General features: G+C 41.9%; 1 protein-coding gene across 1 annotated transcript in view; it reads left to right on the top strand.

Moving 5' to 3' along the window:
- LOC310645839 (connector enhancer of kinase suppressor of ras 2-like) overlaps positions 1–12,199 on the top strand; it is a gene marked incomplete at its 5' end in the record, with an annotated part of 253,582 nt that overhangs the window by 225,221 nt on the left and 16,162 nt on the right. The window contains one exon of the mRNA XM_083371858.1: positions 9,860–9,908. Within this exon, the coding sequence (XP_083227984.1) occupies positions 9,860–9,908 (49 nt within the window). The remainder of the gene's footprint in view (positions 1–9,859; positions 9,909–12,199) is intronic.

Here is a 12,199-nt window from a genome sequence, read left to right as displayed (position 1 = left end):
AATTAGTTCTGACTCATAACAAGAAAATCTTGTCTTTTGCCCAGCAAAGAGGGAGGAGAATTTTTTATTATTATTATTATTTATTCAATTTCTATGCAGATAGCCGGAACTTGTCTTAGTTATGAGAAAGATAAAAGGGGTGTAAAACTAGGAAAATGGAAACCACTCAAGAGTCATTACTTACAGTAGTGGCCAAAATTGTGGAAACCTTTTGGGAAAAAAGTGTACAGTAGAAATGCCACCTTTGGTTAAGTTTCCACCCTTTTTTCTTCTAATTTCTTTATAACTGTAGCCTTGTTCTCTTAATAATACTATTTTACACCGCTTTCTGGGCGACCAGTCAACTCTTTGCACCCTTACTTTAATTTTATTATGTTTTACAAACTCACTAAATGAAAGAACACACAAAAAAAACCCAACCAACTTGATAGCGATCACAATACACACTGACAAATGTCCTCCTCTCGGCTTCAATACGTGACATCAACAACCGGATCCTACTGTGATCTGATTGGCTCATTGCCAAAAGAAGATGACACCCGATTGGCTCTCTAAACACTCCTGCTCATTGGCTACAATCAGATGAAGGAAAGCTAGCTGATATCGACCTAAGCAAGTTGTGCTTCCTTTTTCTGGTTATTTGGCTATAACGTTTCATAGAATACAGTACAGATAACTGAACAAACTTTGTTGCATTACATTCTTGATTAAATTACCTTTCCATTGATATATAATTTTATGGTACTACTCCAAAAAAAAGGGGTGTTATTAGCCATCAAACCTCAAAAATAAACTTTTCCCAAAAGGTTTCCCCAATTTTGGCCACTACTGTAAATATTTAGCAGGAGTCTCCCAAACAGGACAAAGATGGTCAAAATGTCATTGACTCAAAAAAGCGAGACAGCAAGGATTTAAACCAAGACTGAGATGTTTATATACATTTCTGTGTTCTGCTATTGGGAAGGCAGATCTTCTGAACACCTAGGCTTTCTGTCTTATTTTGCAATGAAACAAATAATTTAGCATGGTTGAGTTAACTGTTAGCTACTGTAGTTTCAAAATGTGAGGTCCAGTTTCTGGAGAGAAGGGATTTATTTATAGCCTTGCCTATTTTGAAGTCTGACAGCAGCCAAAAGGTATGTTTATTTATTTATTTATAAAATTTATCAGCCGCCATGAGTTGAGGTAAAATGGACAGCCTATAAATTTTATTTTTTAAAAAAAATGAATAAACTGAGTTAATAAAATGGATAGCAAAGTTCATGCTGGTATATTTTGGGGTCGACTCAATATTAAGAGGATGGTAAGTATATGCGAGTAGAAAAATAGGGACCACTCCGGTGGGAAGATAACAGCATTCCGTGCGCCTTTGGCGTCTAGTCATGCCGGCCACATGACCACGGAGACGTCCTCGGACAAGCGCTGGCTCTTCGGCTTTGAAACAGAGATGAGCACCAGCCCCTAGAGTCGGAAACGACTAGCACGCATGTGCGGGGGAACCTTTACCTTTACCTTTAAGTATATAATATGATGAGAGCAAAAGGCTCTCAGATATGCAGTTTAGATTGGATATGAAAATATCCTGTTCCAAACCAGATCTTTTATCTTCATCACATCTTGGACAAGTAGTAACCAAGCTTTTTCTGACTGAAGACCCTATATTATTGTTTAATTCTCAACTTATTATTATTATTATTATTATTATTATTATTATTATTATTATTATTCAGAACTAGTACAGCTTTAGGAATATCAACAGATAAGTTACCAGCCCCTACTGACATAGTCAGGGAAAGCCTAAATTATGAACTAGGACAAAATGGCTGTCAAACGTCCACAATCTATATCACAGTTGCTTGACTTCAATAGGGGAGTATGTTCTGATATATAAACTAAATCACAGGTGGACCCCAAAACTGTTATTGGTGATCCAAAGCATTTTGAACCCAGTTCTCTTACAAGAGCACTGAGAAGCTTTCAACTTAGGTTTTCCATACAACAATCCTACGCACATTCAATCACCGATAAATACTTTCTGGGTTTTGGGGAGTCTACCTGGCCTGTTTTGGTGGGCCGTTATCCAACAGTATATTTAGCTTGACAAATAGCCTAACTCTAAAATGTCTTCATCAGAGGTCCCCAACCTTTTGGGCACCAGGGACCGGTTGCGTGGAGAGAGGTTTTTCCGCAGACCGAAGGGTGCGTGGTTTTGTGTGCTGCCTGCATCCCGCAGATGAGGCTTTACTTGTTTGTGCAGGCCAGCTTCTAGCATGCCGCAGCCCGGTACTGGTCCACAGACTGGGGGTTGGGAACACCTGGTCTACATAATTCAATGCAGGGGAAAAGTCAGTTGAGTTGCATCAGGTATGTCAATGAAAACCACAGGCTCACTGCCTTGACTTACTGGCATTGGGTACCAACCTGCTACTTGCTGTGGTTAACTGACGACAAGGACACAGTTGCAGGGTTTCTTGAGCTCCTCTTTCTGTTTCCTGTAGAAGTCTGAAGCTGTGCATTCTCTACAGCTCGGGTGAAGCCTATCTGCCCAAAAGGTGAAGCTGCCCACAGCTTTTCTATCTAGTCTGCATTTTTCTGCAACCCAAGTTCACTGTCGACAGCGGAAAGAGAAGTTAGGCAGGCCCACGTCCCAGAGATCTGAACTCCCCTTTCCTTACTTTTGCCCTTCTGCCGTTCTACGCGCTTGTGTTCGTTTTGCACAGAGTGCCAGCCTCTGAACAAAAACCCAAAGACAACTGCTCGTTTCTCAGTGAACTGGCTCAGATACTTCCCTTTCCTAAACAGTCTTTCTTAATTACCTGATTTTGAACAATGCAAATCCATACGGCTGCTCAGAGTTCACGGAGAGAAAGGAGAAGAATGTGGCTGATTGACTCCTATTTTTAGGCATTTTTCTCCCCTCTGCTTTTCTGAACTCTTCTGCTTCCTTGATCACCCTCTTCAGAGCCTTTCATTATGCACTAGGGAGGGGTGAGCTGGCTGTTGTTGTTTGAATAGACGGCAGACGTTCTGCAACTTCTTCAGCTGATTCTTAAGAAGCTTCCACTCTGGGGAGTCAATCATTTTCACTCAAAAGAAACTAATATTCCAAGAGTGGCATTTCTTTGGGATTATATCAGCTGTGGAATCTCCTTGGCAAAGATGTGGAAGAGTTGTAAAAAAACAGCCAAAACTCTGAAACGGGCCTGTTTTCTGAGACCTTTTTCAAAGTGTAAATTGTTTTGTGTTTTTTCCCCCCTCCCTAACTAGTTAGAGCAAGCTGTTTTTACTTGTAATTCTACTGGAAATGAAGGTGCTGTGAACCCTGTAGAACTAAACAGAGCAAAATATACATCAATTAATAATAATAATAATAATAATAATAATAATAATAATAATAATAATAATAATAATAATAATAATAAAGTTGGAAGGGACCTTGGAGGTCATCTAGTCCCACCCCCTGCTCAGGCAGGAAGCCCTATAGCATTTCAGACAAACGGCTGTCCAGTCTCTTCTTAAAAACTTCCAGAGCTGGAGCATTCACAGCTTCTTTGGATGAACTGAGAGCCAACCTTGGTTCTTCTAACACACTGAATTTTTTTTTTTCTGAATATCAACGCTACCAGATCATAGAGTTGCAGGGCTGGCAGGGACCTTGGAGGTCTTCTAGTCCAACCCTCTGCTCAAGGCAGGAGACCCTGTGCCATCCCAGAGAAATGGTCGTCCAGTCTATTCTTGAAAGCCTCCAGCAATGGAGAACTCACAACTCTGGAAGGGAAGCTGTTCCACTGATTAATTGTTCTCAGGGTCAAGAAATTTCTTCTTGGTTCCAGGATGGATCTCTCTTTAATGAGCTTCCACCCATTCCTTCTTGTACTGCCTCAGGTGCTTTGGAGAATAAGTCGACCCCCCCCCCTTCTCTGTGACAGCCCCTCAAAACAGTTATCCTGTCTCCTCTAATCCTTCTCTTTGATAGGCTAGTCAGACCTACTTCCCTTAACTGCTCATGGTCCAGTTTAGACTCTAGATCCCTGTTATCGCTCATCTCTGCACACCTTCAGTCTTTTTTGTATTGTAGTGACCAGAACTGGACATGGTATTCCATTACTTCTTTGTTTTTAATAATAATAATTAATAATAAGGATCATTTGATCAAAAAAGCTATTCAGTGTTGTCTTTTTTCACTTCTTCCCAGCCTTTAAATAAGCACCGGGATGTTAGCCGCTGCCATTTTCACTTTACACAAACCCTGGCCAGTTAGAAGGGTAGATTGACGGGTCTTCAAATATGGGCAGTTTTCCATGACCTTACATTAAAAAGAAAACCTTCATGCATAAATCAATTCTTTGCCTCAGCCTTAGTGTGAGGATAGGAATGACCAAGCCATGCCTCTCAAACACACATAGCTCTTGAGTACGATTTTTGAGAGTTAGAGTCTCCCAAGAGTCTCCAATATTTGAGGGGCTCCTACAAAGACAAGGGGGGAGGGGTGTCAAACTATTTCCCAATGCACCAAAAGAGACTGGACAACCATTTGTCTGAAATGATAAAGGGTCTCTGGCTTGAACAGGGGGTTGGACTAGAAGCCCTTGCAAGGTCCCTTCCAACTTTATTATTCTATGTTCTAAGAAAACACTTCGCTAAAATCTGGCAGGAAATTACCACTTTTTAGCAGCATGCCTTTGGTGTAATCTTTAAAAAGAAAAGGTAAAATTGATGGGATAACCCTTATTAAGGGATGCGGTGGCTCAGTGGGTTAGGACGCTGAGCTTGTCGATCAGATGGTTGGCAGTTTGGCGGGTCGAATCCTGAGTGCCGCGTAACAGAGTGAGCGCCTGTTACTCGTCCCAGCTCCTGCCAACCTAGCAGTTCGAAAGCACGTCAAAATGCAAACAGAAAAATAGGGACCACTCCGGTGGGAAGGTAACAGCGTTCCGTGCGCCTAGTCATGCCGGCCACATGACCACGGAGACGTCCGTGGACAAGCGCTGGCTCTTCGGCTTTGAAACGGAGATGAGCACCGGCCCCTAGAGTCGGAAACGACTAGCACGCGTGTGCGGGGGAACATTTACCTTTTTAACCCTTATACACACACACACACACACACACACAAACACAGCCATATATTTCAGCTCTTCTCCTCTTGGGATCTTATTGGGTCTTTCCTTTCCCTCCTGGTTCTTGGGGAACTAATTAAACCCGACAGCAGTCCAAAAAACTCTTGTCTCTTCTTAGTTTTTAAAGGTAATGTTGCTGTCTTGTTAAATTTGCAGCTTGAACTTTGCACAAGCTAGGTTTTTTAGCACTGATTGAGACATACAGAGGTTTACAGTTGCTGGAACTGCCCACCCCGTTGCTATTTTTATCTCTTATTCCAAGCTGGACTGTCAAGAAAGATTGTTTCTGGTAAAACAGAGTAGTGTCTGTGTCTGTGTCTGTGTCTGTGTGTGTGTGTGCGCGCGCGCGCACGCACGCTATTGTGTTTGCTTTCTGCTTGCTTACTGGAGCCAGAAGAATATCGTCCAAGCAGAAGGATCCTCGACTGCCTTAAAATAACTCAGAATGGCCTGGTGTTGTTGTTTGGGTTTTTTGTAGTTGTTGCTGTTTTTGATTTGCTGATTGTTAAAAATCTCTTTTCAGAGTCACATTAACTTTAATGGTTGGTCTTTTAAAAGCAGCTACATCTGTTCCCAAGCTCACATGAAGCTTGAAAGAAGAGCGGCTGCTTTAATTAATAGCAGGGATGTGTCTGCAAAATCTGAAGCGTTTCTTCTCAATGGTTTTCTCCTATATAGCTTTTACTGTTTTATCAATGTATAAAATACAAAGAAAGATAAAAATGGGAAATTAAGGGAAGAAAAAAGAAAGTGGGAAAGAAAATATGAGGTGCAAGGGAAGAAATGAAAAGGCGTCGATTTCTGATTCTCTTTAGCACAGTATAAGATAACATTACAAAGTCAGCTTTTTATTTTTACACATTAGTGTATAACTAGCCATTTCTATAAAGGGACACGGTGGCTCAGTGGGTTAGGACGCTGACCTTGTTGATCAGATGGTCGGCAGTTTGGTGGGTCGAATCCCGAGTGCCGCGTAGCAGAGTGAGCGCCTGTTACTCGTCCCAGCTTCTGCCAACCTAGCGGTTCGAAAGCACGTAAAAAAATGCAAGTAGAAAAATAGGGACCGCTACGGTGGGAAGGTAACAGCGTTCCGTGCGCCATTGGTGTCTAGTCATGCCGGACACATGACCACGGAGACGTCCTCGGACAAGCGCTGGCTCTTCGGCTTTGAAACGGAGATGAGCACCGGCCCCTAGAGTCGGAAACGACTAGCACTCATGTGCGGGGGAACCTTTAATTTACCTTAGCCATTTCTATAACAACAAATCTATCATAATCGGCAAAACCAAAGTTAAAGTTTCAAAAAAAAAATTCAGAAGTGATTGCAAAATAAAAAAAACAATAGAACAACCAATTTAACCATTACTGCTTTATCTTCCTTGCTGTTAAAATAATATGTATTTCTATTTGCACTTAATAATCTTTAAAAAAACACTATCAGCGTTTTTATTAACAAAATTCACTGTACTCTTTCAAATTCTTTAACCTGAAAGGGAAAAATATTTTTTCATCCATTTTAAAACACTAAGCTTTTCATTGAAAACATTTCTAAAATTAAAACACTCCAATGCATCTTTTTTTTTGAACATATAAGGAAGAGGAGGAAGTAAATGTCGCAGAGGCAGAAAAGAGAAACTAAAATAAAGGCTTTGAATACAGGTGGTCCACAACATATGACCACAACCAAGCCTAAAATTTACGTTGCTAAGTGAAACACTTGTTAAGTGACTTTGGCCCCATTTTACAACTTTGCTTGCCACAGTTGTTAGGAGAATCATTGCTGTTGTGTTAAGCTAGTAACGCGGTTATTAAGCGCATCTGTCTTCCCCATTGGCTTTGCTTCTCAGAAGGTCGCAAAAGGGGATCCTGTGTACCCAGGACACGGCAACCATTATAAATATGAGTCAGTTGCCAAGCATATGAATTTTGATCAGGCAATCACAAGGATGCTGCAACGGTCTTAAGTGTGAAAAAATAAGTGTTATTTTTCAGTGTCTTTATAACTTTGAATGGTCTCTAAATAAACCGTTGTAAGTTGAGGACAACCTGCATTTCCTTTAAAGTAAAAGCTGCATGTGCCCCCTTTTAGGTTAGAAAGACATCAGATTCCCTACCTCCCACCCCAAGATCTTATGCTGGCTGGGGAATTCTGGGAGTTGAAGTCCACAAGTCTTAAAGTTGTCAAAGTTGGACATCAGGATAGCCTGAAGATCTCTCCCTCAGCTTTCTACCACGTTATTCTGCTGCTTTTTATAGACTAGGGTAGACACACTGTATGGTTTTTTTAAAAAAAAAAAATCTGAAAGTTTTGCATATTCCACATATTGAGAAATTTCCTGTGTGGGTGGGGTTTGTTTTGTCCTGACTGATAACCAGAATGAATGAATCTCTTATGCTTCCTACAGTGTCTAATTTGTTCCGTTCCAGATCTGCACCAGTTTGCAAATTCCATTTTTAAAGCTTGCAAAGACAGCCATGTGCTATTTTTTTTTTGTTTGCCTCCATGTTGCACCCAACATGAACATGTTTGTGATCTCGCTTTAGAATATATGACATTTCGTAGGTGATTTCCCCCCGATGCATGCTTTTTTTTTTTTGGTCGGAAGTTTCCATAGTTTTATATGCTTAAAACACTCTTGGAAAATTATATCCCAAACTTTCAGGGTAAAAATTGAAGTTCACACATCAGAGCCAGGAATTGTGAGCTCATCGGTATCTACTTGAATGTGAACCAAACATATTTCCTCACTTTACTGAACAGACCAGATCTGAATAACAGAATTGGAAGGGGCATTGGAGATCTTCTAGTCCAACCCTCTGCTCAGGCAGGAAACCCTATATCATTTCAGACAAATGGCCGTCCAGTCTCTTCTTAAAAACCTCCAGTGTTGGAGCATTCACCGCTTCTGGAGGCGGGTTGTTCCACTGATGAATTGTTCTCACTGTCAGGAAATTTCTCCTTACTTCTAGGTTGCTTCTCTCCTTGACTAGTTTCAATCTGTTGCTTCTTGTCCTGCTTTCAGGCGCTTTGGAGAATAGCTTGACTCCCTCTTCTTTGGGGCAGCCCCTGAGATATTGGAACACTGCTATCATGTCACCCCTTGTCCTTTTCATTAAACTAAAAAGGTAAAGGTTCCCCCACACATGTGTGCTAGTCGTTTCCGACTCTAGGGGCCGGTGCTCATCTCCGTTTCAAAGCCGAAGAGCCAGCGCTTGTCCGAGGACGTCTCCGTGGTCATGTGGCCGGCATGACTAGACGCCAGAGGCGCACGGAGTACTGTTACCTTCCCACCGGAGTGGTCCCTATTTTTCTACTTGCATTTTGACATGCTTTCGAACTGCTAGGTTGGCAGAAGCTGGAACAAGTAACTGGCACTCACTCTGCTACGCGGCACTTGGGATTCGACCCGCCAAACTGCCGACCTTCTGATCGACAAGCTCAGCGTCCTAACCCACTGAGCCACCACGTCCCTTTCATTAAACATCACCGCGTCCTTTCATTAAACTAGACATACCCAATTCCTGCAACTGTTCTTCTATGATTGGAACACACCAGAAAGCACGGATGTGGACAACTCCAAATAGGCATCCTGTTCTTTCAAACATTCCCAGGGACCTTATTTTCTCCAATTCTCTGTTACCTGATCTAGTTGTCGTTCTCAAGGGTGGTAGGCGGCAACATCCTTTCTCTGTGGTTTCTGTGTTACTTCTGTGATTGCAACTTTTAAAAAGTGAGAAATAATTGGTGGGTTGAAAATTAGCTTAGAAGTATTCGTTTATAATAGAGCTCCTGATTCTACTGTAGGGCTAACCTATCCTTCTCAGATTAAAATAAGAGGAATGAGCCTTATCCCTATTCGAGAGTGCAGAGAAGAGCAACGAAGATGATCAGGGGACTGGAGGCAAAAACATACAAGGAACGGTTGCTGGAATTGAGCACGTCTCGTTTAATGAAAAGAAGGACAAGGGGTGACATGGTAGCAGTCTTCCAATATCTCAGGGGCTGCCCCAAAGAAGAGGGAGTCAAGCTGTTCTCCAAAGCACCCAAAGGCAGGACAAGAAGCAACAGATGGAAACTAATCAAGGAGACAAGCAATCTAGAACTAAGGAGAAATTTCCTGACAGTGAGAACAATTAAACAGTGGAACAACCTGCCTCCAGAAGTTGTGGGTACCCCATCACTGAAGACTTTTTAAAAAGGGACTGGACAACCATTTGTCTGGAATGGCGTAGGGTTTTCTGCCTGAGCAGGGGGTTGGACTAGAAGACCTCCAAGGTCCCTTCCAACTTTGCTATTCTATTCTATTCTATTCTATTCTATTCTATTCTATTCTATTCTATTCTATTCTATTCTATTCTATTCTATTCTATTCTATTCTATTCTATTCTATTGACTTGGCTAACAAAGGCTTGACTTCTTCATCCCCCTCCATGACCAGTTCTCTACTGCTCAAAGAATGACCGCTAGAAGGAAAGCATGTTTCGCATTGTACTTATTCTGTGTGTGTGTGTGTGTGTGTGTGCGTGTGCGTGTGCGTGTGCGTGTGCGTGTGTGTGTGTGTGTGTGTGTGTGTGTGTGTGTAAAGAATCAGCATAACGTTTTAAGAAGTGTGGGGTCAATCACAAAGGGAAATGAGACTGGTGTGTTATTCACAGGGTAGGGTGTTTTCTCCACAATGTTGCTGTTTAACTTTTTCTGTGATAGTAACTAATCAGTGTTTTCCTCTTGTCTTTTATTCCAGTCTTTTCACTATGCTTCCTTGAGGGTAAAGAGCAAAAAATGGCCCAAAGGTAAATGGTTGAGGAAAATTAAGAATTTAAATAATATGACATTAAAGCCACAGTTGGATGAAAGTATAACATTGTATTTCACATCTACAACATACGGTGCACCTAGAACTTATTAAATTGTTGAGTTAGGTCAAATCCAGCAATGGGAACAATCACTCTTATCTCTGCTTTTCTCCAGTCTGTTCCCCTCCTTCTGTCTTCTCTTCTTTTCTATCTTTCCTTCCTTCCTTCCTTCCTTCCTTCCTTCCTTCCTTCCTTCTCCTCTTCTTCTCCTCTTCTTCTTCTTCTCCTCTCCTCCTCTTCCACCTCCTCCTCCTCCTCCTCCTCCTCCTCCTCCTCCTCCTCTTCTGGCACAAACCATTGTTTACAGATCTCAATAGCTAGTTTCATGAAATGCATCAAACCCTACCAACACACAACGTAACTTAGAATTATATGCCAGCTCATTTTGTTCACCATTTTTCCTTTCTCTCCCTTTCTACTGATTTGGAGACTCTTCTGTACATTAATGGTAGCAATTCCAGTGAAGGATGCCTTACAGCTTCCTCGGTTTTCTACGGAAAGGAAGAATAAAGTTGGATGTCAACCAGCACATTGATAACGTCAAACCTCCAGCCCATCTCAAATTCTGGCCAATGCCTGCAGTGATTTCAGGGTGTTAATTAGTACACGGAATACTTCAATTTTTTAAATGCCAGTCAGAATGAGTCATTATGTGGCAATTTCAATAAATTCATTTTGTAATCTGTTTGAAAGGCACAGGATTGTTCAAGAGTAGCACCTTCTTTTATTACACACTCGTACACTGAGTTGTTCTACAATTGACAGAATTCAGAACGTCGGTTCCAAAGAAATAAACTTCTTACAGCTCAGCTGTGGGATTGTACAGAAGAAAGAATCATAATTTAATGGGATCTAAACTCTTGACTATGCTTCTCAGCTGTAGGACAAATATAATTAATATAACAATGTAAACCCAATTTTTCACACTGCGCAGTCTGGTGTTTTAATTAAATTTGCCCTCGGCTGTATAGGAAAAGTGATATGAATATTATAAGAAATTCTCTTTCTGGTGATAAAAGAAAAAGTGGCGACAGAAGTGGAGAATGGACTTTCTGAGTGATCCCATTGTTTGAGAATAATGAAAATGAAGTCTTCTGATTTCTTAGTCCTCAACCTGTACCCACAACGCAGCCCAAAATTCCTGTGAAGTGAATTTTGACCCATTTTACAACCTTTCTTACCACAGTTGTTAAGTAAATCACTACAGCTGATAAGTTAGTAGCCTGGTTGTTAAGTGAATCTGGCTTCCCCGTTGACTTTGCTTGTCAGACGGTCGCAAAAGGGATCACATGACCCCGGGATGCTGCGACCGTCATAAATACGAAGCAGTTGCCAAGAATCAGAATTTCATCACGTTACCATTGGGGGATTTTGCAACGGTTGCAAATGTGAGAAGCGGTCATGTCACTTTTTCAGTGCCGTTGTAATTTTGAGCGGTCACTAAATGAACTTTCGTAAGCCGGGGACTACCTGTACTTAACCTTTAACCTCAGATGAATAAATAGGCTCTGCTCCAGCCCACTGTACTTTCCCGTTTTGTTAAGAGCGGGGAAGAATGTGCAATGCAGGTAGTCCTCAATTTACAACCGCAACGGAGCCCAAAATTTCTGGTGTTAAGTGAGACATTTGTGAAGTGGATTTTGCCCCATTTTATGACAGTTGTTAAGTGGATTGCTGCAGTTGTTAAGGCAGTGGCACAGTCGTTAAGTGAATCGGGCTTCCCCACTGACTTTGCTTGTCAGAAGGTTGCGAAAGGGGATCACGTGATCCCAGGACGCGGCCACTGTCGTAAATATGAACCCCTTGCCGAGTGTCCAGATTTTGATCATGTGACCTCAGGGACCCTACAACGGTGATAAATAGAGCCTTGGTGGAGCAGTGGGCTAATGCCTCCTTAAGTAACACCAGCTGCCTGCAATTAGTGCAGGTTCGCGTCCCACCAGGCTCAAGGTTGACTCAGCCTTCCATCCTTCCCAGGTAGGTAAAATGAGGACCCAGATTGTTGGGGGCAATTAAGCTGACTTTGTAATAATGCCGCTTGGGGGTGTGTGTGAAAGCCCTAATAAGCAGGCATATACATAGAATGAAGGCTACTGCTAAGCTTGTAAGCCGCCCTGAGTCTTCGGAGAAGGGCGGGATATAAATGGAATGAAAATAAAAAATCCCACCAGGCTCAAGGTTGACTCAGCCTTCCATCCTTCCGAGGTAGGTAAAATGAGGACCCAGAT

The sequence above is a fragment of the Vipera ursinii genome, assembly GCF_947247035.1.
Source record: "Vipera ursinii genome assembly, chromosome: 12".
NCBI classification, from domain to species: Eukaryota; Metazoa; Chordata; class Lepidosauria; order Squamata; family Viperidae; genus Vipera; species Vipera ursinii.
This window is presented reverse-complemented; position numbering and strand designations above follow the sequence as displayed.